Genomic DNA, 27,018 nt, shown 5'->3' with positions numbered 1-27,018 from the left:
AGGCATTTTCTTTCCCTCTCTCTTGTTTTTGCATGATTTTTACTAAGTAAAACATGAATTAAATTACATTTTATTTTCCGAATTCTATCAAATTCTTCTTTTTTTTGTGTGAATTCCCCAAATTAAGCAGCGCGTTGTGTAATTTAGTATGGTTTGTGAGGAGATCATGGTTAATATTTAAATACCTTATTTAATAGTTTAAAAATAAGTTTTATTATGAAGTATTTTGTGACATCCAAAACTCAAATCTAATCAGAACTGACCAGGCATCCCTTTCATAAACATAGCTAATTAAAACACTTGTACATGTTATTTCATGGTAGCAGTGATCTAGCATTTTCTTACCAAGGGTTTATTTAACCAGGGATCTGAAAGCTATAATAGCAAGGTATGTGCCAGAAAGTAAGGGGGAGAAACTTTGATATCTTTGAATTTCAGTTTTGTATTCTGTATGACAGCATTACACCAAAATTAATACTCAATGATGCAATGATGAAAGTCAGAAATCACAGTAACTTTAATATTTGTAGATGGAGACCCAAGAGTTATGCCAGAGAGGAGCTGATGACGATCTTACAAGCCGCCGTGGAGGACTCATACAAACGGCTGTTAATGCCTCTGCTGAGCAGGAGCTATAGGTCTGTGCTGAACTGTGTCTGTATGCATGGGGGCTATGCCGACGTATTTCACAGTACCATCCTTTATTATAACCCCTTTTCTCCCTCCCCCTCCGTCAGGACGAAGCTGACCGCTGGCGCGGAGAAGGAGTCCATAGCCATGTTCGTGCGTAACCTTCGCCAGCGTCTGTTGGTGTGTCCCGTCCGAGGCCGCGTGATCATGGGCGTGGACCCGGGGTTCAGGCACGGCTGTAAACTCGCCATACTCTCCCCTACGAGTAAGAAGCTGCCGTGCACCCGTGGCCCCTCCCCCTTCACTCTGCATTTCAGCGTGTCATGGGAAGCGCCGCTTGTATTAACCCTCACAAAAACAAACGTGGTCCGGTGAAAGTCACAAATCATCTTTACTCTCGTCTCGTCTGTACCACTAGAGGAGCATGTGCCCTCTCCCCATCACCCCCAAAAAAGCTGGTGGACGTTCCTCCCAGCGGGCTTCTCTGTGGGCGTGGCGCCACGCAGGGCCGCGTTGGGCACCTCCTCCTGGGCGGCTGATCGCCCGTCTGCATGCGCACGCTACCCACCCGCCGGGGGCGTCAGCTGGCATGGCTGTGTTCTGTTGTCTGCCCTGCAGCCAAAGCACACACATACACACTCAGCTTGACCATGACAGATCTATGGGTGCGTGGTCACGTGACCTCTCGGATCCTTCCCGTGGGATCCGTCGTGTCCTATCAGCCTGACAGGAGAGGGCACCATCCCTCGCCGTCCCCACAGAGAGGCACAGGACTGGGTAGGTCTTGGTAGAAGTGGAGGCGGCGGTGGGGGTGGTCCCCAACTCTGCCGAGCTGACCTGAACTGCCCTGACAACACATCTAGCGCAGACTGTGGAGAAGTGCTTAAAGGGAAATGTCTGCGCTAGCCAGATTAGGTCTGGTTGAAATCGAAAATTGATTTAATTAAGGGATGGTCGCCACTGATCAAAAGTCCATGAAATCTTCAGGTTGATTGAAATCTTCAGGTAAATTTTAAAACAAATAAAACAGACTAATTGATTGCTTAAGTGTTCAACCCTTTGCTTTGAGATGCCTGCCAGAGATGTAGTGCAGCCGCATTTAGTCCATCCCTTTTAACATCTGGGCCATTATCTAGGTCTCACTCGCCAAAGAGGTTTCTAACCTCAAGAGTCTTTCTCTGCTTAAATGAAGTTAGGGAGAAAGAGTTAGCCTGTTCTTATCTCCCTTCCTCATAGGCCTATCAACCTAGTAGATTTTTTAAATACCTTTTTTTATTTATCAGCGGTTGTCACAAAGTGCTTATACAAATACGTATTTTAATCTCAAAAGAGTATGCAATATAATGATGAAGTGCTGTGGTTAGGAAAACTCCCTAGAACTGTAGTGAAAAACTTAAGACCTAGGCTCTCTGGGGTGGCCAGTCTGTCTCTGGCTGTGCCAGGTGGAGATGATAAGCCTGTCTGACCGTTTAAGTCCATATCGTTCATCTAGATATTCAGAAGTTCAGATGACAAAAAACTAAAAAAACATGACTCTTCAGGAGTAAATCTAAATGTATGTTTGCTTTCATAACTAACCGTTCAAAATAATCGCAGTGGTTACAGAGGGCAAAAGAGGTCAGATCCTCATTCCTCACTAAAAATTACAGTTATTTTTATTTATTTTTTATCTCTGAGTGTTAAGAGGTTCAGAAAAAATACCAATGTGAACATATGAGCTTTGGCCAGCAACCGCAAGAGAGCCCAATGCCAAATCGAGTCCAGCAGCAAGACCAGGTGGACTTCAGACAGAGAAGTCTAGGTGTCTTCAAGACAGCTTGTGCTGAGTTGTGGCCTAAGGACTAAGGTCCTCATTAGGACACCAGATAAGACAGGAGAAATCGAACCAGACATGACATACCACTTACATACTAACCCCAGTTGCATGTAGATAGATCTGGAGGAATGAGAGCGTGACTTAACGGCCACTCCTGCCATGATGCTAGCAGTGCATGTTGGTGATACAAAAGCGTGTCCGTCCATCTAACATCATGTGTCCTGCCCTCTATCTTCCAGGTCAGATTTTATACACCGATGTGGTCCACCTCAATGGTTCAGGCAGCAGCAGAGAGGCAGACAAACTGCGCCATCTGATGATCCAGTACAGGTAATGCAGCCAGTGGTGTTGAAATGAGTTGTGGTATGTCGGCTGTTTTGACATCGGAAAGCCAACTCTTGACATTTTGAGTATGTGACCTGATTAGTTAAATTAATTTTAAGTTGCTAAATGTTCAACGTACAACACAACTGTGACTGTGAAAATCAGAGGAATTGCGGAATATTCTCTGAAATGGGTCAAGTGTGTTTGTGTGTGTGTGTGTGTGTGTGTGTGTGGCCTTAAGTGAATTGGCCACATTTTATGATGGACAATGTTAAGGGTTTCTCCTTCTCACACACAGCTGTACTACAGTAGTTATTGGCAATGGCACCGCATGTCGCGAGACTGAGGCCTTCTTTGCTGACCTCATCAGTCGACGTTTCTTCCAACCTCTGGATGTCTCTTACTGGTAAGCCCTGAGTCATGACTGTATGCTTCTTATTTAAGGAGGTGCCCATTGGTTCTTCTTAGAATTCCAAAGCAATTACCATATAAATTCCATACATTTTCCAGCTTGTATCAGAAAGCATCAAATCAAAATGAGTTGTTATTTCTAACATGCATAGTGAACAGTTAGACGAGACTAACATAGACTAACATACCTGTATTTGTCCACTGGTAACCAGACCTTCTGAAAATACAGTTAAATCAGGTTCTAATGCGATTCTTCTCACCCAGGGCCATTGCTATAAATTGTAATTCTGTTTCAAATTTGGTCACAAATGAGGCTTCAATTCCAGGCTGTACCTTCTCTCTGTGTTTCTGCTGGTCCTTCAATGTATTCCAGAAGAGTAAAAATGTGAACTATAGCGGTCTGGTCGTGAAAGAAATACCTCTGGCTTTTAAGAAAGGTAACCCGACAGAGTTAGCATGAAGCAGTAGGGTGGAGGTTGAAGTATATGGGGCTGGCCTGGAATGTGTAATTCTTCTGGGTTTTAAATGCCATCTGGACCTTGTTTGAACACCTCTAATTAAGAACAAATATCTCTCGCCGCCGTAACTAGCGCAGCTCGACGCACCATCCCATCCAACCCAAATAACGACTAGAGTTCTGACCGTCTCTCTTCTACCGACGTGTGTTTGTTGACTTTGGGTCAGGACTGGATCGCAGCCCAGAACCACTCAGAAGTGGCTGTGTATGGCGGGGGCTGGTGGGCGAGTGGTGGTGTCGGTTTGGGTGTTGTGTTCTCCGTCGCTAGTGTCTGCCAAGCCCAATAACTGGGTCCGCCTCTGCACTTTTAGACTCTGCTCGTATTGTGCCAAAATGGACATCTACAGCAGCTGTGAGACAAGTGGATCCATTTCACTCTCAGCCCAAAAGGAGCTTGAGATACAGACTCTTCTACACGTAGTCGTCCCCCAAGGACACACGTAGCTCCCCTGCTGAAAGCCAGCGTTTGGTTATATCCCATCTAATGGTCATAGATGACGTGTCCTGCTTGTTTATTACATTTGCTTTTAGTTGGTTTATTCAGGATAGAGATTTTGGAAGCCGGCTGGAACACGTCGTCATCGTAGCAAGAGATCCACCTCCCAGATAACTGCTTTCTTTATGTTCTAAATGCTCAGCTTTAAGTATGTGACATGCAGGAATGTCTGCCTTTGCTTTTATGTGGTGTTGAATAGCTGTCCTGCGGGCACTCCCTCTAGATTTGACTATAGGGTATTTGAGTGGGTTTCTACTTGACTTCACAGCTTCACTCGGCGACAGGATTCAACCTGATCCCGGGTTACAAGCTTTTTAAAGGTGATTTTCGGTTGAGTCTTTACTTGCAGCGTTTATTGAGAATGGGACATTCCCTTTAAAGCTCTGCTGCTTATAACCAGTGATCAGATTGAATCTTGGCCCTGGTCTCTCAGACATTCTGTACGTTCCAAAGACCGATGCTGTTTCGATTTAGCACACATCTTGCTCCACATTCAGCTATGTCTACAGGCTCCTGAAGTCAATCAGGATAGTCAGGAGCAGCTTTTTAGAATCTGTCCCATGTTGTAGAAGACAAGGTGGTAGCTTGTCCAGCTCCGACTAGACAAGGTTGAGGGGACTGAAGTCTGACCCAGAATGGACACAGACAGTGTTTCTGAAACTCTGCAGTCCCAGAAGTGTGAAAACACTGTTGGAGCAATTCAGACACTGTCAATGTCTGATATTTTCCAGGATTCAGCTCTTAACAGCTTGATTAAATAAATTCCCTCCCTAAAAGGCTTAAAATAGTTCCAGTCCTCTGGATTTTCTGAGTTCCATTCTGTGAAGGAAGACTGTGGTTTTTCCTAAAGTCTTTTCAAAGTGTTGTAATTTGAAGAGCCCAGGGAAAGATCATTAGTTATGAGGAATTACCTTTTACTCAATGTCCGAAAGACATTTTGTCCCACTGACCGACCCCTCGTTGACCCAGGCGGCTGCCAAAACATCTTAATGATCATGATGAGACGGACTGGCGGTCAACGGATTAAACACCAGGACGCTGGACGGCCTGCTTTAACCCCCACTGAACGCCGAAAGTACTGCCGACCGCGTAGTTCAGTTTTGGGAGGGCTTGATTGACAGGCGGCATGGCTCAGCGAATCTCCTCACTGCAGTGGCGAGACACTCTCTATGCCTCTGTTATTCCTGTGGGTGAAAATGTTGAATGTGGAGTTTTAAATCAAAGGTCTCTCTGCACTCCAACCGAGGGCAGACTTCCACACAGTTTATTTAATCTCCTTGTGATGAATGTGGCCCATCCGTAACACTGTGGCCAGGGCTGTTCTTTTTCTCTCTCTTCCCCCGGACTGTTTTAGCAACTGGAAACAGTGCTGTACTTGTATACATTTATATTTTGGGGCGAATATGCAATTATTCTTCTTATTTCGCTGTGAAGAAAGGCTAGACGGGAGCCTCATGCTAAGTGAATTTCCCCATAACCGCTTCGAATGGCAAAAACACATGTATTTTCTACATAAACTTGCACGTAGATATGACGAGCGTCTGCATATCCCAGAGTTCTTCCAAATGTCATGGAGATGTTTGAATTGAGCAGCATAATACTGAATAACATCACAGTTCAGAATTGTTGACTTACTGTGTCATACAATATGATTCCATTGTTCTTTTAAGTGATTGCTTATGTCGAATGCCTGTGTAAACTTGAGAATTTATGTAAAATGAATTTAAGCGTGTTTGTGTTTGGGTGCTCAATTTGCTCTTGCTCAAACAAGGAACACACACTTCGACCACTTTCCCTGCACTCCACTCTCTGTGCAAGTTCATTAACGAGGCGGCCTCATTCGCTCCGTCTGCTCTCTGTCTCCCTGCGCCACAGCTTGAACGCACCCCCTCGTGGAGTGGTGGGGGTCCCTCCCCCCCACCACTCCACGCTCCCCTCGCTCCATACCCTGACTGTCCCCACGTCCCCCCCAGCCTCCCTTCCCGCTGCCCTTCCGCCTGGCTGATCCTGTGGAATGACAGCCAGCGCCAGCAGCCGGCGTGCCGGAATGAGCCTCCGGGACTCATCGCCCTGCCGGACTGGGTGACTGGGACTGGGTGACTGGGACTGGGTGTGCGGGGACTGGAGTGGCTGAGGAGGCGCCTTGCCTGTTGAGTGAGTTTTTGGGGGGGATGTACTCATTAGGGCTGCACAATATATCGTTTCAGCATCGACATTGCGATGTACGCATCGCAGAACGTGTGATTCAGTAAGGTAAACATATACCAGTCTACAACATAGGTGTCATTTACACTGGGGACGCTGGGGACATGTCCCCACCACTTGTTGAAATGGCTGATTTTGTCCCCACCACTTGTTGAAATGGCTGATTTTGTCCCCACCACTTGTTGAAATGGCTGTTTTTGTCCCCACCACTTTTGGAAATGGCTGATTTTGTCCCCACCACTTTTTGAAAGCATTTGGTTAAAATCTTCTGAAAAATCAAGCGAACCAATAAATGGTTTATTTGCACAAAATAAAACATGCAATGCAGTTTAGATACAGAAAGAAACAATGTACATTGCCCAAAAAAAGTAACTTAAACAAAATAAACTATTACTGATTCTAAAATAACGGCGCCGTTATTCAATATTTTTCCCGTCCTGCTGTAATGTTTTTTTCATCTGATCTTTTGTCCCCACCACTTTTCAACACAAACTGACGCCCCTGGTCTACAATATATATATTTTTCAAATGGAAAACTAGAATTATATCTGTCTGATATAACGTAATTTACTCCAATTTATGGGTTATTGGATACACAGTTCATTATAATTATTATTTTAAACACGGAGTTCGGTGCTGCACGTGTTTGACATGCAGGCTCTGCTTGCGCGTGACGAAATTATGAGCGAGGAACAGGCAAAAGGCCGAAATTGAGAATTTTGTTGCAAAAAGAAATGCATCGTCAATTATATGTTAATATTTCAGCTACAGACAGGATGATGTTGACCAAAACGAGTGAAGAATGAAGGATACAGACTTTCAGGTTGATAGCCGAAGCTCTTTCTGAAGTCATCCTCTGTTTTTTCATATCGCAATATATATCGCAAAAAAACAAAACATCGCAATGTCAGTTCCAATATCGTGCAACCCTAGTACTCATGTTATTTACTTATTAATCTCCTGTAATCACCTGGTAACTCTGTTAGGGGGTTTGACCTTTTCAGACTGCAGTTAAAGTGGTGTTACATTCTAATGGAAGCCATGCTCTTAGGTTATAAATGGGTTTTCTACTGTGTGTGTGTGTGTGTGTGTGCGCAAAAGCTAGTTTCCAGGAGGAGGTGGGGGCAGTGCAAGAGTTTTCGAGCCCAGCCACCAGCCGGGAGTCAGGACGCAGCATTCCTGTGTGTCCATTTACACTATTCTTGATGATCTGTTTGCACTTCTGGTTAGACGCAAACTGCATTTCGTTGTATTGTACTTGTTCAATGACAATACAGTTGAATCTAATCTAATGTTTACCAGTTATGCCCTTGCGAAACCTCTCCCACTGGCCGTTCCTGTCAGGTGTAGAGATTTCTTTGCGATCTTACCAAACCTCACATACCACATCAAACAATAACTCACATACTGTACATCACATCATCCCTTTCCTTACGTTATCATACCACACCACACCTTGCCTTACTGTACCTGACCATACTGCATCATGTCTCACCATACCTTATCGCACCTCACCGCACCATAATACTATATCTCACCTCACTAAACCTCACCTCACCATACTGGACTTCTTCTCACCTTACTGTACCTTGTCTCACCATATAGTATCATACCTCACCACATCACACTGTACTGCACCATACCGTACCATACCCCCCTAATACCACCATTCTGTCCCATAACTCACCTTACTGCACCATACTGCACCTCACCATACCGTACCACAGGTCACCTTACCTCATCATATCTCACCATACTGGACTTCTTCTCACCTTACTGTACCTTGTCTCACCAAATAGTATCATACCTCACCACATCACACTGTACTGCACCATACCGTACCATACCCCCCTAATACCACCATTCTGTCCAATAACTCACCATACTGCACCTCACCATACCGTACCACAGGTCACCTTACCTCATCATATCTCACCATACCATAATGTACTGTACCATACCTCACCTCATCATATCTCACATTACAGGACCATACTTCACTATACCGTACCTCACCAGGTTGTCGTACCATCTTCAGATGGTACCTCCCTGTCTGACCATGAGCAATGGACTCTGTGCTGTCTGTATCTCTGTCCCCCCCCTACAGCGCCTGTGTTTTCTCTTGTGCTTCCCTTGGCACGCTATCTGTCTGTTCATGAGCCACTCTCCTTGAGTCTGCCGTACTGTAGGTAGCTACAGCAGCACACCGTGTGGTGTTGCAGCACATTAAACCTGCTGACGTATTGCCCAGGTGTTGGCGTTTGGGCATTTTATTAGGTGGGGTTCTCTGCAGCCTCCTGCCTGGCTCCCCTGCCTGGCTCCCCCTCTGGTCTCTTTCCTCACCCCTGCCCCGCCTGCCCATCCGCCCTGCTCTACCTCTGATCCCGGCAGACAGCCAGTGTTGTCTTCAGAAGGAAAGCTGTGATTGAATTATGCCTGAGCTCTCATTGGTCTAATTAGCCCACACAGGGCGATGGAGGAGGTTGTGAGGAGAGGAACACTCTGTTAGGTCACTTTGGATGTGTCCAACCTAAAGGATGGCGTGTGTGTGTTCTCCCGTTTCTCTCTCTACGGATGTGTGTCCTCCCCGCAGTGGCGCGCCCCATCCTCAGTGTCATCATCGGTGTGAGTGGACTGCCGCTTGACAGGCCCGGTCCCTCTGCGACATGACCTTGGCTGTCACACCGCCTTAGTGGCGGCCCGTCGAGCGCAAAGTCTTTGTCACAGCGCATAAAGACCCTCGCGGGGCTCTGCGACGGCCGGACAGGGGAGGATCCTCTCTGTCCACGTCCCACCTCTCGGACAGGCGGCCCAAAGTGCTGGACAGCAGCAGAGTGACGGCGACCGAAGACGTGTCACTGAGACGATATTTCCGCGGTGACACGCAGCCGCCTTTCTTGTCGGCCAGGGTTACGGCGTGTCCTGACAGTTAAGCAGCTCTTGCTCTTGGGCTGCGGAAATCCCCGTACCCACAGTACATCTTGTCCCTGAAAATGTTCAGTTGATAGATTTTCACTTGCTAAAACAACAACAGCAGTTTAAAAACAGTGTCAGATGAACACTTTTTAGAAAATGACGCACCTGCAAAAACATTCCTTTAAAAAACTAAAAATGGCTCTGGTACATCAGTCGCTCTTGGCACTCAGGATGTGGTAAAACAGAGCAGGAGAACAAGGCGGCGTGCGGAATGGGGCAGGCACACGGAGGCGACTGGTATTGAGGGGTGGCATGGCCGGTGGGTGTCCCTGTGAAGGACGAGCTGACATGAATACTCCCTAACGAGCAGCCGGCTGACATGAATCCCATCAGAGCAGAGTTGCAGCCCCCCCCGGGGCTATGGTCATGATATGGAGTGGCCCCGCTTTCCCTGTCCGCTTGGCACCATGCCCCCCTAACCTAGCCCCTGCCCCCTGTCACTCCGAAAGGCCGATGAGAACTGAGATGACCGCTCTGACCCCCCCGCCCCTCACCCGTGCTCCCCATCCGCCCGGTATCAGAGATCCCAAGGCTATCCCCGATGCCACCAGCTAGCTAGTCGCTCCAGATCAGTTTTACTCAGCGCTGGGCAGAAGGCTATGATACAGACTAATGGACGGAGACCCTGTCTCTTTGTCTAGATCTGCGGGGTCAGTCTGTCCATCCGATCTGGGTTTCGTTAGCGTTTTCCTGCGTCTTTCCTGCCTTCGCCGCGGGCCAACTAACACGCAGCTGCTCATTGCGTCGTGTTTAGTTCCGACTCCCTCGTCTTTTGTGGGACAAGTTGAAACTTCCGTTTCGATATCTGAAGGCGTATGTTCGCCAGGAATTCGCCCGAATGCCAAACTGACCGTAAATTCACCGGGGTTGTAGAGTCTTGGTCCTCCCCTCACTGAATCGGCGAGCCTCGGCTTAGTTCCTAATCTCTCTGTAGCTTAGTGTCAGCTGTCCGGCACCCAGTGGCGTGTAGAGGGGGAGTCACGATGAGTCCTGTCAGTGAGTAGCTCGGCAACAAGCAGCATGTCCCTACAGTCCCTGTACTGTCAGGCTTCATAAGGCCTGACGGCCCTACGTGGCTTTCGCGCCGTCACTTCTACATTTCCGTCCTTGGCCGTGCTCTGCTCTGTCTTCAGGTGATCAGTGCCTTTTGGATCCCCACCCTGCTCCTGGTGGAGTGAAATCACTGCCGGCTGGAGGGGGGTTTTGGCCCACCATGATGTGGCCTGGGCCCTGGAGGCAGACAGCCAGGGAGGGAACAGGGATACTGGCCGGGCTTGTTAAGATCTTGGGTAATTACAGAGAAGAGCCGTGAGTCTAGAGGCTCGCTGAAGGTTTGCCGTCTGAATCACAAAGGACACACTGGCGGCCGCCGTGGTCTGGACTGAGTAGTATGTCCTGCCGTCCTCTACCGCTGTGGACGAGTGTTCGTTGCTGGCTCACTTCCCAAGTCGTCTTGCCCGTAAACATCGCCTCATTCCGCAGTGTAATCACCTTGAACATCTTATTCCGACACACATTCATGTTTGATGCCAGAAGTGTTTTACTTCTGAAGGATAATGCATACATAATCAGAAGTCAACAGTAGTTGTTCTTTTACCTCAGCTTTTTGTCACAACCCGTTGGACATTTTCTCTAATTGATGCTGATGATGTCATGGGCTATAATGCGGTCTGTACTGACAGATGGTTGCTTTCTAAGAGAGTGAAAAAAGGTTCTTTGTCTCCACAAACTCACAGCGTCAAGCCAATCTCCAGTAATAACACTTTACAGCGCTGCACATTTCACGCTTCATTTGGATCTGCTGTGCCGTTTCAAGGAACTTGAAGGGAGCGAAAGAAAGAGCGAAAAACATCAAAACACGGAAACCTTAATGCTACATTTGAATCCATTGGTTGGCCATCACTTGCTTTCAGTTGTGTGCTTGTCCATGAAGTTTTCTGAAAGACTCTAGCCCAATTTTAAGATTGAGGTTGAATGAAAATCAAGATCCATAATGAAACCCATTTCAGTAATTGCACATTTTACCAGATGGAAAGAAAATTAAAATACACCCAAGCCTATTGAGAAAAATGAATGGTAACTGAGGCAGTTTGTTCCCTGGCTGTCTGGTAGGTAGATGGGGTTTGAGTGGTAATGTCTCTGACCAGTTGATAGATGGGATTTGACTGGTAATGTCTCTGACCTGTAGATACACTCACCTAAAGGATTATTAGGAACACCTGTTCAATTTCTCATTAATGCAATTATCTAATCAACCAATCACATGGCAGTTGTTTCAATGCATTTAGGGGTGTGGTCCTGGTCAAGACAATCTCCTGAACTACAAACTGAATGTCAGAATGGGAAAGAAAGGTGATTTAAGCAATTTTGAGCGTGGCATGGTTGTTGGTGCCAGACGGGCCGGGCTGAGTATTTCACAATCTGCTCAGTTACTGGGATTTTCATGCACAACCATTTCTAGGGTTTACAAAGAATGGTGTGAAAAGGGAATAACATCCAGTATGCGGCAGTCCTGTGGGTGAAAATGTCTTGTTGATGCTAGAGGTCAGAGGAGAATGGACCGACTGATTCAAGCTGATAGAAGAGCAACTTTGACTGAAATAACCACTCGTTACAACCGAGGAATGCAGCAAAGCATTTGTGAAGCCACAACATGCACAACCTTGAGGCGGATGGGCTACAACAGCAGAAGACCCCACTGGGTACCACTCTTCTCCACAACAAAAAGGAAAAAGAGGCTACAATTTGCATGAGCTCACCAAAATTGGACAGTTGAAGACTGGAAGAATGTTGCCTGGTCTGATGAGTCATTTCTGTTGAGACATTCAGATGGTAGAGTCAGAATTTGGCGTAAACAAAATGAGAACATGGATCCATCATGCCTTGTTACCACTGTGCAGGCTGGTGGTGGTGGTGTAATGGTGTGGGGGATGTTTTCTTGGCACACTTTAGGCCCCTTAGTGCCAGTTGGGCATCGTTTAAATGCCACAGCCTACCTGAGCATTGTTTCTGACCATGTCCATCCCATTATGACAACCATGTACCCATCCTCTGATGGCTACTTCCAGCAGGATAATGCACCATGTCACAAAGCTCGAATCATTTCAAATTGGTTTCTTCAACATGACAATGAGTTCACTGTACTGAAATGGCCCCCACAGTCACCAGATCTCAACCCAATAGAGCATCTTTGAAATGTGGTGGAACGGGAGCTTCGTGCCCTGGATGTGCATCCCACAAATCTCCATCAACTGCAAGATGCTATCCTATCTATATGGGCCAACATTTCTAAAGAATGCTTTCAGCACCTTGTTGAATCAATGCAGTTCTGAAGGCGAAAGGGGGTCAAACACAGTATTAGTATGGTGTTCCTAATAATCCTTTAGGTGAGTGTATATGGGGTTTGAGTGGTAATGTCTCTGAAAAGTAGGTTGATGGGGTTTAACTGGTAATGACTCTGACCATTAGATGGATGGGGTTTGGTAATGGCTCTGAACAGTACATATATGGAAGTTTGACTGGTAAGGTCTCTGACCATTACATAGATGGGGTTTGACTGGTAATGGCTCTGACCAGTAGATAGATGGGGTTTGACTGTCAATGGCTCTGACCAGTAGATAGATGGGGTTTGTCTGGTAATGGCTCTGACCAGTAGATAGATGAGGTTTTACTGGTAATGGCTCTGACCAGTAGATAGATGGGGTTTGACTGGCAATGGCTCTGACACTCGCAGGTGGCCAACAATGTGACACCCTTCTGCCCTACTGGTGGCCAAGCATAGAGATCCCTCTATCCCTGAGGGTGCCAGCGCTCCCCGCACTGTGTGTGTGATTGTATGTGTGTGACTGTGTGCGTGTGTGTGATAGTACGTGTGTGACTGCGTGCGTGCATGCGTGCGTGTGTGTGTGTGAGTGATGAGCGTCTGCCACCCGATTGATGTGAGTCGCTGTGAGGTTTTGCTCTTTTCAGACGTGCTCTGCGGTGGCAGCTGGAGTGTTGCGTTGACGGCGCCCCACGCTGACTGGGCGCTTCCTGCCTCCTAGCGCCACGTGTGAGACTGACGGCCCCTGACACCTGCCATTTGGACCCTTTTCTGGGCAAGAAAAAAATCATAATTTTCCGACAGGACCAGGGCCGGTATCTGATCATCTCTCCTTTGGCCACAGTCCCCCAGGTCAGGCTTCGCAGCTGACTGAACAATGGGGCAAAGCTGTTTGAGGTGTGTGTGTTGTGTCTGGGTGGTGTGTTGTGTGTGTGTGTGTGTTGTGTGTGTCTGTGTTTCTGTAAGCCTGAAGTTGTCACACAGAGCCAGAATGTTCTGAATACATCCATTCACACAATGATGCATCCCTATCACAAAAAAACACTAAGTAGCTCTTTTAGATCACACCTCTCCAAACTAATCATATTATTGAGTTTGATAAATATCGTTTCATTGTAACCTCAGTGGCTTTGTGGACTTTCTGTTCCTGGATCAGCACAATACAGCCTTGTAGCAGTGTGGCGATTGGGTATAGGAACTGGACAAAGCCTTGAAAGGGATGACTGGTAATATTACAGTAGTACACTAAAATCTTCCCCAACCAAATGCATTTTGAGAAGAAGAGAACGCCATGGTCAATACTGGTTTTCCCATTGTATGAATTACACTGTATATTGCCAGTCCCTGTCCCAACTCCATCTGGTTATGGGACAAACCAAGATAATCTGTTCTGTAATAAATATATCACAAAGGTGAACATCATTTTAGTCACAAAGGAGAATTGTTTTGTTGTAAATGGTAATGTCACTGATATGTCACTGATCAGAGGAGATTCAGGAGGTTGTCACTGATCAGAGGAGATTCAGGAGGTTGTCGGCTGGGCCATAACAGAGAGATGCAAGTTTCGGTTAAATAAGCTGTCATTTTCACGAGGGAAACGCCAGCCTTTTCGGTTTGTTCAGCCTCAGTCAATTCAACCTCCACTTTTCGTTGGCCATGCACGGCTAACACCACTAAAACAATGGCACCGCACAGCCTGAGCTCCTTCTGCTTCCCCCCTCTCTGTTTCCTAGTTTTCTGTATCATGTTCCCATGCCGACGATACGGTCATTGTCCCTCTCTAAACAGATCTGACGAGGACTTTTAATGAAGCGGTCGTTCGGAGTGGGGGGGTCCAGAGGGGGGTGAAGTATCAAAGCTTGTACCCACCTCCCTCAATGACAGTCAAGACCGGTTGTTGTGGCCTGCAGGCTGGAGGAGGACGTTAGATTGGGGTTCGGCAAGACTGGGGATGGGGGCGGGGGGTGGGGCTTAGTGGTGACTTTGCCCCAGGGCCGGTACAAGGGACACGGGTCTGAGTGACAGCCCTAAAGGGCCACCGAGTCATCCTTTCCCCTCGGAAGCTGCCCTGGCTTTGCGCGCGTGACAGTCCACTTAGGTTTTAGCGCAGGGTACAGACAACCTTCTGTTGGCTGCCATAGCGATGCCCTGGCATGACAGTGGCCTGGGTGGCACAGTGATGAGGGGTCTGATTTGTATCTATGACAGGGCCACTCCAGGTTTCTTCCCAGCTGCCCCAGTGGGACTGTTAATTCATTCAGACATTATAGGGGATAGCCGCACTCTCTCTCTCCATCCGTCCCTTTATTGTGACTGCAGAGGGTTTTCGGGCTCCCTTTCCCCCGAGACAGACACTGGTCGTGCTGACCCTCACACGACCCAGGCCATCGCCCCGTGTTGCATATCACGTTGTGATGAAGAGACAGTGAGAGAGTGTGCGTTTGTCTGCGTGCGTCTGTGTGTTTGCCATCTGCCCTCTGTGGTTTCTTCCTCACTGATGTAGAGGGAGAGTCTTGGCCTTGTCATTGTCAGAGATCATTGGGGGGGGGGGGTTCTGATAAGCTGACAGCCAGGACTACAGGAAGAAAGAGGGGGCGAGTTCATTTAAAATGTGTTTTCTGACAGAAGGCTTCTGCCAGCCATCGCTAAGAAGACACTGCTAATTGGCAAGGTTGTTGTGGTGGCGGCCTCGGGTGTGGGGTGGGTGTGGGCTCGTCATGTGGTTGTAGTGAGAGGGGGGATCCTAAAGGGCCGTGCACTGACCTCGCATCATGCAGGTCAGTTGAATGTGCGGCCTGAGGCGCAGTGCTCCTCATCTGATACGTCTGCCTCAGAGGGAGGACAGGAGGGCTTCTATGCTGAAGGAAAGAGCTCAGTGACATGACTTTATGATTATACCTCAGACTCGACATGGAGGGTATTATGGCAATTTGGGCATCAATGATTTTGCCTAATATGAAGGTTCTCACTTCCTATTAAGCGATCAGGCAACAATAGATGCATTCACTCAGTATTAGTAGTGGTGTTAGTGGTAGTAGTTGTAGTATTAACCCCCATTTCAACCCAAACATAAAATGTGTTCAATAAAAACAGTGGCTAGGATTGACTGACATAAGGATGACTTTATTGTTTATTATTTACTCATTTGTATTTGTTGACTGTGCCTGATGTTTATGGGAGGGATATTTCCGTTCTAGGTCTATTATGTCCCACGTGTCGTTTTTGTATTTTTCATTATTTATCCGTTGTCACGTTGTGTTTTTGAGCAGACGGTAACAGTACACACGTCAGTCCAGTAGATGGCAGTATTGTCACACGATAGTTTTTGTATTTCATGCTTGGACTGTCTCTTCCTGATTTATTCTCTCTGTTAAACAGACAAACAAATTCACGTTAAAATCGTTATTCATCATGTACATTATAGCGGATGTTGCTGGGGGCGTGGCTCAAATTCAGTATGTGACATTGATAATACCAAAAGAAGGCCGAAGGAAGATGGTACACAGGGCCGGCTCCAGGCATAAGTGGTCACTTAGGGCCCCTAACTGCTAGGGGGCCTCTGACTGCTATGGAATCCAAGACCAATAGGGGAGACGGGGCCCAAATCCAATTTTGCTTAGGACCCCCAAAAGGCTAGAGCCGGCACTGACCAAACATTAGTGTCTTTTAGCATCTAAATTACACAGAATTAAATCTTTTAAACGTGAAAAATATCCAACTTGGCAAACTCAACTTAAATCAAGGGAAAGTGTTCAGCACCGGTGTCTAAGTGGGATTTGCTTGTGGGTGTCCATGAAGAGTGTGAAGGAACACTCTGAGGCCGCATCACCGCCTGGTACGGTAACAGCTCATCCACAGCCGTCTGGCTCTTCAGAGGGGGGTGGGGTCACCATAATCCACTTGGAGTGGGGGGGTCCTACCTACAACATTTACTCCTCACAGTGCTGCAGAAAGGCCACAGAGGTCATCACCACAGATCTCAGCCACCCGGGCCATGGGCTATTTGTGCCGGACCGATTTTATTCTGATGTCCTGTTCATTTGTATATTCGATTGTAATTGTCACTTGTGATTGTGTCTCTGTGGACGTTCTCTTTTAGGTCTTCTATGGCAGAGCTTTTATTTAAACTACAGAATGTTTCTAGTAGCCGAGACTAAAGTGTTTCGCTCCACCTGCAACAATATCTGCCATAATGTGTGTGACCAATAAAACTGAAACTTGAACCACTCAACTTGAAGGTTGAGTCGATTAGTTAATGATTAACTCTGAGAGTTTACCCTGTCCTTTAGCTCTGTGTCAGTCTGATATGTCTTAAGTGTTGTGGTGGCACTCAACCATTTGGCTTTAGCCTTAACATCAGGCAATAGTAAAAAAAAATCCTTCATATTCTAAAATGCAGCAAACCACACAATGTTAACCTTTTAAGGCATTCTGATGAGCCTGAATGCCTCGTGCCAAATTAGCCATCGAATTGAAAGGAATAGATAACGCCAAACTGGGGGTTGCATGTATACTTTAAGATCTGACGTTGAGGACGAGTCAATGCACGTTGGTGGAAATAATAGAGGACGCCCCTGATGGCTGACCCTGTTTGCTTCATGAATAGATCTGCAATGGCCTTCGTCGGAAGAGAACAGTAGAGCTAATTACGACGGTGAAAGGTTAGACCTATTGAGTCATTCTGCGGATCCGGCGTCATCCACAGAGAAAGGAGAGCTTTTTCCTGAGTGAATTAATTGATTTGGAGATAATGGTGCATTTGGCGCTAGCCATCTAAGTGGTGCTAAAGATCAGAATAGGTAAGCCCAAGGAGCGGGTCTGTAAATTACAGGATGGTTATAAGACAGTACATTTATTTGTTCTTTCCCTCCACTTAGCCTTTTTGTCAACCTTTGTTTCTTTTATTAGGGCCCATTGTTTTTCCTCCAGTTTTCTTTTCCCTCAATTCTTTCCTCACTCTCTAGTTTCTCCCATACGTTATAGGAAACCTGAGTATTTTGTGAATGCGCCACATACTTCTCCCTCCTAAAAGCTTCCTTAAAGGCTACGTGGTTCGGTCTAACAAATGTGACCTGATTATGTCCTTGATCGTTCAACAAAAGGATAGCCTCCTGCCAGAGTAAAAGGCAGGAAGATCCGATGGGGCCTTTCAAACTAATCACTATGCACTGATGAAGGATATTTTCTTAGAAAATAAATGCTGGAGAAAAATAGCGCTTGCAAGGGAAATTTCTATTGAAAACAGAAAATGAGAGAATGTAGCTGCACACCATATAGCTCTGATATCTACTTGAGAAGATCTTTAAGTGTAACAGTACGAGCGCTACTTGCTATTTGTGTGTGTGAGTAGTTCTGCCGCTGGTTGGCCGATGCCTGCTGCTTCTATAGCAAGATCTACCAAAACTACCAACACTATCTTTCAAATGTCACACATGAAACGGTAATCAGGAGTCAGTCAGACTCTGGGTAAGTAGAGAATTGAATGTCTAACTGTAATTTTACCGCATGTTGTTTCTGTGTTAGCATCACCAGCGAGGCAGGGGCGTCCATCTACAGCGTTAGCCCGGAGGCAGTGAAGGAGATGCCAGATCTGGATCCTAACCTGAGGAGTGCAGGTAAGATACACACCATGACAAATAGAGTCCCTTGGGCGAAGTCCATCCCTCTCCACTGCATGTTGACTTTCCTATCAATATCAAAGATTGTACTGGGAATCTTTTTATATTTTTCAATACAATTAATTTACTCAAGTCTGGGAACTCCTCTCCTTCCCTGACTTAGGCAAGTCGGTTGTGACTTCTGTCAGTCTGTATTTTATCTTGGCAGACTTCTTGTTTGAAAAACGTGCTGCTGTAGCCTATTCTAGCTAGTCAGCTCACTTTTCTTTCATCACACATCCTTCAGCTGGCTCGATGGAAGATCAGTCAAAGTCAACGCAAATCTTTGCTTTCATTTGAACGATTTCCTACGCCTCGCTCCCGATCAATGGGAAAAAACATCCACTGGAGGTGATTTACTACATGAGTTGCCGCTGTGGTTTTCAGTGTCACTGACCCCAAGGGTCTTTGAATACTGATTACCTTTCAGCTGTCCCGGGCGCAGTCCCTAACCTTTGGACAACCGCAATGTTCTTCTGCACAAAGGTTGTGACCGGTCTGAAATGAAAAACTGGCCCACCACATCTAAACATTCAGGAGTCATTAATCAACCATCACCTCTAGATCTTGTTTATCCGAAATATTTATCTTAAGTATATATCAATCGGGTTTTAGACCGGGTCACTATGACTGCTGCGTTTTTGTTTGTAATGTTAAGATTTTGAATACTTGTCCGCTTTATTGATCTACTGTATTGAAAGGCTTTTCAAACTATTGATGGTTCATTTGTTGACCATTCCGTTTTAAGATTGTCCAACATGAAGTAGGCATGGATCCAGGGCCATGTGACTGGTTCAAGGGCTTCAGACGGAAAGGGTGTATTTTCTGACGCCTTTACGCCTGGGCTCCTTGATATTATGAAGGGTGTCCCACGGGGGAGGGGGGTCTATAAATTATTTTATAAATGAGTGAAACTCCAGGTCATTCCCATGAATCTCAATGTGTTCCGGGTCACCTCACTCATTTTTCTAAATAAAAAAACCTATTTTGATTTGTGGTTCTAGTCCATAGACCTCACAAAAGTCTGATCCGCCTGCATATGCATCCAAATGTGGATCCCTTTGTTGGACTGTTCTGATGGCTGCTCTTCTCCTTGGTCCAGCTCGGCTGCTGTCTTTGCCATCGCTGTCTGCCTGTCAGGATGCCTAGGAGGAAGACGTAGGAAGTGTTCCACCTGACTGTCTTTCCATCTTAATACTTCAGTCATGATACAAAATATGCCCGCCAGTTCTGTTGACGTTCTCACAGCTGTGCGTCAGTTGTGGTTCTCAAGCGCTGGCATTTACCTGCACCTATCCTGCAATATCACCAGTCAGTACTGACTTGCTCCCTGGCGCTTACGACCGGGTTCGGTCTCTTATCGTGGCAGTTGGATCATCTCTGTAGAACTCATCATGGTGCTGTGTAATCGGACTTCCTTTAGGGTCCCTGCTCTGTGAAGGACCACACATGATCTCTGCCTTCTCCAGAATGCGCCATCTAAAACATCAGAGGAAACCTGGAAAATAGAAAAGAGCTCTACAAAGCAATGAAATGAGAATCATTCCAGACTTCCTCTATAAAATGTGTAAATCAATCTGAGATTTATTCCTACGTTTTCCTCTGGTCAACGGTGCTACCAAACCCAGGGAGACATATTCCTTTCCATAATGAAAGGCGTAAGTAATGGAAGTGTTTTATTTTTAGGATGTGTGTGAAATTGTGGTGGCATTTAGCTTGGATGCTGTAAAGGGGATTAGCGAGTAGAACATTGTTGACGTGTGTATGTGTGTCTGTTGGAGAAGGGGTGTGTGTGCATGTGTGTGTTCAGTTACATGGATATGCTTGTTAGCATGTTGTTTTAGAGAGTCTTATGGGCTTGTTAATGTTACACCCTGCTTAACAATATTAGAAATCCTCCCACCATGATCTCAGTCCACACTCCCTTGAGAGGGATTATTGGCGCCCCCTAGTGCCAATAGATCATTACAACACCCTTAGATTAGACAAGGCTCCATTGGCGAGATACAGAATTACTATTTATTCTAAACTGGTACAAATTCAGCGTTTTTAATTTTTTGGAGCGGCCAGTTCGGTTCTGCAACCGATCCTAGCAGACGCGTTGTGGTGTGCATGTCTAAATCCCGGTATTATGTCTCTTTGTGAGTAACGGAGCCCCGTTCGATTGGAGCCCGTGTTTACAGTCACCGAAGATTGGAATGGACTGTGATGTGGGCGTGTGTTTGAATAACAACGCTCACCACGAGCGCTGGACCGGCGGACGATGCGGTCGAGTGTGTTATGACGGAAGAGGCCTGGATGTGCAGGGCTGAGTGCAAGCCTTTAAGAGCGGGATGATGCGGCGCAGGCCTCCATTCGATGACTCGTCGGACCGACGCAGTTGAGGCGGGGACTGGGGCGGAGGAGCGTGTGGAATCAATGCCTCACTCTCTGCTTCTCTCCTTGGAAGCGTGTGGGAAACTGCTGCCTGTAATAATATTTAGACAGGGATGGAGTTTCAGCCCAGGCCTACGCCACACACAAAAGCACTTCTCTCCTCCGATTCCGCCTGTAATACGGCGGCCGCTGGGAAGCAAAGGGCAGCGGTGCTCGCTCCGGGCCGTCGTTGCCAGGTTAACTAGGCCGTGGTTGGGTCTCGCCGAATGGAGTGTTCTGGTCTGGCGACGTGCCTCCTCGGCAGGGTGATGTTGGTCCAACAGTCGTGTGAAGTCTTTTGACGGGTCATGCTCCATTGTGTCCTGTACACGACGCCTTCCCAGTCATGCCCCTCACTGTTCTTTCGGGTCCACGAGCAGACGCTCAGCTCGTCCCGTTCACCCATTTACAGTGGGGAGAAATGCCGATTTAGCAGGTTTTCCTACTCATAAAGCATGTAGGGGTCTGTCATTTTTATCATAGGTACACTTGAACTGTGAGAGACTGAATCTAAAACAAAAATCCAGAAAATCACATTGTAGGATTTTTAAATAATTAATTAGCAATTTATTGCATGACATAAGTATTTGATCACCTACCAACCAGTAAGAATTCCGGCTCTCACAGACATGTTAGTTTTTCTTTAAGAAGCTCTCCTGTTCTCCACTCATTACCTGTATTAACTGCACCTGTTTGAACCTGTATAAAAGACACCTGTCCACACACTCAATCAAACAGACTCCAACCTCTCCACAATGGCCAAGACCAGAGAGCTGTGTAAAGACATCAGGGATAAAATTGTAGACCTGCACAAGGCTGGGATGGGCTACAGGACAATAGGTAAGCAGCTTGGTGAGAAGGCAACAACTGTTGGCGCAATAATTAGAAAATGGAAGAAGTTCAAGATGACAGTCAGTCTCCCTCGGTCTGGGGCTCCATGCAAGATCTCACCTCGTGGGGCATCAGTGATCATGAGGAAGGTGAGGAACAGCCCAGAACTACACTGCAGGACGTGGTCAATGACCTGAAGAGTGCTGAGACCACAGTCTCAAAGAAAACCATTAGTAACAGACTACGCCGTCATGGATTACTACTATGCCGCCAGTGCTTGTCCAGGCCCATCTGAAGTTTGCCAATGATCATCTGGATGAGCCAAAGGAGGAATGGGAGGTCAGGTGGTCTGATGAGACAAAAATTGAGCTTTTTTCTTTTCGCCAAATTTGAAGGAAGAAGAAGGAGGAATACAACCCCACGAACACATCCCAACCGTGAAGCATGGAGGTGGAAACATCATTCTTTGGGGATGCTTTTCTGCAAAGGGGACAGGAGGACTGCACCGTATTGAGGGGAGGATGGATGGGTTCATGTATCGTGAGATCTTGGCCAACAACCTCCTTCCCTCAGTAAGAGCATTGAGGATGGGTCGTGGCTGGGTCTTCCAGCATGGCAACGACCTGAAACACACAGCCAGGGTAACTAAGGAGTGGCTCTGTAAGAAGCATCTCAAGGTCCTGGAGTGGCCTAGCCAGTCTCCAGACCTGAACCCAATAGGAAATCTTTGGAGGGAGCTGAAAATCTGTATTGCCCAACAAGCAAGAGCCCCGAAACCTGAAGGATCTGGGGAAGGTGTGTGCAAAATCCCTGCTGCAGTGTGTGCTAACCTGGTCAAGAACTACAGGAAACGTATGATCTCTGTAATTGCAAACAAAGGTTTCTGTATAAAATATTAAGTTCTGCTTTTCTGATGTATCAAATACTTATGTCATGCAATAAAATGCAAATTAATTACTTAAAAATCATACAATGTGATTTTTCAGGATTTTTGTTTTAGATTCCGTCACTCACAGTTGAAGAGCACCTATGATAAAAGACTTCTACATACTTTGTAAGTGGGAAAACCTGCAAAATCTGCAGTGTATCAAATACTTGTTCTCCCCACTGTATGTTGTCTTTGGCGCGTGAACAGATGACTTTCACAAACTCTCGCTGGGTTTAATTTCTCTTTAATTGGAGTTTTATTGGCTTTAAATTGGGTTTGGTATTAGGTCTGTTTCCATCTGTTTTGACACTCTATTGCTCAGAACTCCATTAACCGGATCTCTATGAGGAGTAATTACATTGTGTCTGTGTCTGTGTGTGCGTGTGTGTGTGTGTGTGTGTGTGTGCAAGTGGACATTTGTATTTGGTTGGAAATAGTTGCTCTCCTCATCTGTTGTAGTGGCTGTGAAATGATATCATGTGTTTAGTAATGTGTTTATCATTCGTCTTCTTGTCACCCACTCTGACTGGAAAAGGGATTAAGCAACATTCAACTCAACTTGAAGTTGTATAGACATCATCATCAAAGTGTGTGTCTGTGTGTCTCTGTCTCTGTCTGTGTGTGTCTCTGTGACTGTGTGTCTCTGTGACTGTGTGTCTCTGTGACTGTGTGTCCTTGTGTGTGTGTGCGTGCACGCCAATGCTTCCTCGATGGCTTGCATGTGTAAAAATTATGTGTGTATCTTAAACCATTGTTTGGGTGAAACAATGTACTAGCGGGAGGTTTCCCTACGTGTGCTGTACCAGTCAATCCCCTACACATTTATCTGTAATCATAATGAGGAACGGCCTGCCCTCCGGCTTCTAACATTGGGATTTGCATATTTAATAAGTGTAATCAAGTCTGCTTATATTTAGAATATGCAATTTATAGTCTGTAATCCCTGCTGGGATTTTAGAAGACAATACCCTGTATTATTAACTTCTATTTTACCTTAGAATTTATTTGAATTCTATTTTGAGGGGAACGGGCCAGTAAATAAGCATTTCACTGTAACGCCTGTTGATAACAAAGCATGTAACAAATACAGTGTAAATTAGCGATTGGTGTTTTTTTGTTGTTGTCAGTGTCCATAGGAAGACGTGTTCAGGACCCTTTGGCTGAGCTGGTGAAGATCGACCCCAAACACATCGGCATTGGAACCTACCAGGTCAGTGATCACACACACCTCCCAGGTGGTCTAGCAGTTAGAGCATCTGGCCAGTCACCAAAAGGATACCAGATCCCGTCCCTGGGCCAGGAAAAGAACATTTTCGCTTTCTTCATACTGTCTCTTCTCTTTCTTCATACTGTCTCTTTTCTTTCTTCATACTGTCTCTTTTCTTTCTTCATACTGTCTCTTTTCTTTCTTCATACTGTCCCTTTTCTTTCTTTATACTGTCTCTTTTCTTTCTTCATACTGTCCCTTTTCTTTCTTCATACTGTCCCTTTTCTTTCTTCATACTGTCTCTTCTCTTTCTTCATTCTGTCTCTTCTCTCCCTCCTCTCCCCCTTCCTTTGTCCCTCCTTTGTCCGCCCCCCTCCTCTCGCATTCTACCTCCCCTCCTTTCTCTCCCTCTCTCCCCCCTTCTCTCTCCCACCTCTGCTCGTCTTTCGTCCATCCTCTTTGACCCCAGTGTTTTCCAGGACCTGCCCTGAGTGTTTCTATTGAAATTAGATGAATGGCTAGTCCAAACAGAAGTCAGCAGGATCAGTGAGCTAACCCTAGTCCAGTCTGTTTGCTCTCACCGCCTCGTGTCATGACTAATCCATTTTTCTCCTCAAATTAATTCAATTAGGTCCTTCCAGTAGCATCATATGTTGACACAGAGTTGAGGCAAGTTTGTGTTTTCGTTTTCCTCTGTCTTTTGCAACCCCCCCCCCCCTCTCTCTCTCACTCTTGTCTCTCCCAGCTTAAAAACTATAGCTTCAACTCTGGAGGACCTTAAGTGAAAATAAATGCTGATTACTTTGCTGAAGAAACAGTTTGTTGCTTCTTTGAGGCTTGTGAAGGAGAGAAAAAGGCGCCATGTGTTTTCCACGGTGTAGAATCGTGTTGTGATTGGGAGTTCCTAGGCAATAGAAAACAAACAGAGTATCTGTCTGCACTTTTTATCCGGATAGAGGGGGACAGACGGGCAGGGAGTGCTGGCGCCCCCTAGAGATGGTCACAGGAACATTTTCCCATTGGAGACTGGAGCCCCGGCAGTGCTTTGTGGGTGGTGATGGTTCAGCATAACAACAGAAAGACAGTGATATCTCAGTGTATTCAAACAAACTGACATGGAATAATAAACAACGCACAAATACTGATGTGTCTGTTTTGCTCATACATACTTCCAAACGTCACTTTCGAATGTATGTGAAGTTCCAGGGGAAACATAAATGCTCACATGTCCTCCAGTCTTCTCTACTCCTCCTTTTTCCTCTTCACTTCTTTCCGCCACTTCTTTCTACCTCTTACCACTCATCTCCACACCTCTCCCTAGTCCTCTCTTCTCCTCCAGTCTTCTCTACTCCTCCTTTGGTTTCTTTATCCAGTCTAAATGAAAGCACATGTTGCAGTGTCTCCTGGGGGTAGAAGACTCAGCCCACGAGCTGTCCCCATCCCCCCCGCCCCCCCACTGGCCACGGAGACTGTAGCACGCAAACACACACACGCTCAGAAAACAATGTATCCGTGAAATATGGGTCTATCTCCCGGATCAGTGTCTTCTCAGCCTCCGTTCCACTCGAGCCAGCCGAATATCTCCACTGTCTCCCCCGCGCAAAACTGACCCAGACGGCTGCGTGGGTTGGCCGGTCCAGACAGCTTGCGGAGACAGCCGGGGTCAGCCAGCCAGTGTCGTCGTACCCCTCCCCGACCCCCCCTCCCCCCCCCTCCCCCTCTGTGGGTCGGAAACGCTGCGCGCCCCCGCCTGACGTGGGTCACGGCGATGTCCCCCCTCATCTGTCAGCGTGGAGGGTTTATTTACCCTGTCACCTGATCTGAGAGGGAGAGCGCAACCGGAGCTGTACGGCTGAGGCCGAGACGTGATGAGTGATCAGGGGACCACTCTGGAGCTGAGGGAGTGGAACCGGCCCGGTGGCCAGGGAGCCTTGGACACTAACTCTGTACCGGAAGTCCCCATTCTGGCTTTATCTCTCAATCGCAGGGTTTTATCTGTCTTGAACAGGGGTGACAGGTAGCATAGCATTTAGGGTGTTGTGTCAATAATCAAAAAAGAATCTGGTTCGAATCCCCAAGCCGATAAGGTGCAACATTTCTGTGCCCTTAAGCAAGGCACTTAACGTTCCTGCAGGAAACTGGATAAGAGCGTCTGCTAAATTATGGCAACGAAAAATGTGTCTTCTTACAAACGTATTTTTGTGCTGTTTTCCCTGCTTTCGGGACTATTAGTTTGACTATAATATTCGTGACCTGCAGTGACCGTAAGCTGGTGAATGCATGGTATACCATGGTATACGACTTAGCCTGCTTGGAGTTTATTCGCTTAGAAAACTGGAGAGCAACTGGCCAAATGAAACAGATATGAACTGCACACAGCACCTCTCTCATCCCCGTGACTGACAGGCCTGACGAAGGCAAGGAAATTAGTGGATGGGTGAAAAAGGGCTGGAGCAATAAAATCAGATTGGAGTGAACCGTTAAATAGGGATCTTGCTGAAAAGGTTGTTATGACTCCAAATAAGCGTGGTCCAGTATAAAGAAAGGAACAGTCTCCACTAGAAACCAGCGTTTTTCCTACTCTGACGACATGTATCGTTGAGTGTGTTTATTTATAGGACGTCCTCTTGGTCATCCTTTTAATTAGCGTGTTATCAACAGATTCTAACTGATGTTTTGGTGGATATGAAATAGACTCAGATTGGAGCGGACTTCAAAGATGCCCTGGAGGCTTGCAAATGATGTCTGTAATGGTTTTCGACGATCTACAATCTTCTCTCTCAGAAGGATCTTGTGTGCATTTCCCTGACATTAACACTTTCCCGACGAGTGGCTTTGTGATCAACTGCCAATCACTGCGGATGTGGGTGGGGCTTGAGGGGAATTCCCCCGGGTCGTATTTTCTCGCCAGCTGTGTGTGAAAACAGTGAAACACAGCCGGATATTAAAGAAGCTGTCACTCCTCACCTCTCTCTCTCTCTCTCCCCCGTCCTCGCTTTCTCTGCCAGCCCTCCCTCATGACTCACCTAGCATCCTGGGAAAGTGTTTAGATTGTGGCAGGTTTAGTGTCAGTGCAGGTGAGATGGCTCCGTAGCCCTTGGCTGGTTGTGATGTCACTTCCCTCAGTAGTTCTGGTAGCATTCTCATAGTTGTGCTTAGGTAGAGCTCATTCTGATTGGCTGGCCCTCTCCACTGGATTCTCCCAATGACTCTTGAGTCTATAGGTGCCCAAGGGGGTGGACAGGAAGAGAGCGCTAAGTGGAATAGAAGGGGGGGTAGGTGT

General features: G+C 46.6%; 1 protein-coding gene across 4 annotated transcripts in view; it reads left to right on the top strand.

Moving 5' to 3' along the window:
• The window catches only part of srbd1 (S1 RNA binding domain 1), an 87,437-nt gene that overhangs the window by 32,008 nt on the left and 28,411 nt on the right, over positions 1–27,018 (top strand). For all 4 annotated transcript variants that reach the window (XM_010888787.3, XM_010888784.3, XM_020046238.2 and 1 more), the window contains 6 exons: positions 531–638; positions 738–895; positions 2,686–2,776; positions 3,069–3,176; positions 18,221–18,312; positions 23,656–23,738. In XM_010888787.3, coding sequence (XP_010887089.2) covers positions 531–638; positions 738–895; positions 2,686–2,776; positions 3,069–3,176; positions 18,221–18,312; positions 23,656–23,738 — 640 coding nt within the window. The remainder of the gene's footprint in view (positions 1–530; positions 639–737; positions 896–2,685; positions 2,777–3,068; positions 3,177–18,220; positions 18,313–23,655; positions 23,739–27,018) is intronic.

The sequence above is a fragment of the Esox lucius genome, chromosome 5 (genome assembly GCF_011004845.1).
Source record: "Esox lucius isolate fEsoLuc1 chromosome 5, fEsoLuc1.pri, whole genome shotgun sequence".
NCBI classification, from domain to species: Eukaryota; Metazoa; Chordata; class Actinopteri; order Esociformes; family Esocidae; genus Esox; species Esox lucius.
This window is presented reverse-complemented; position numbering and strand designations above follow the sequence as displayed.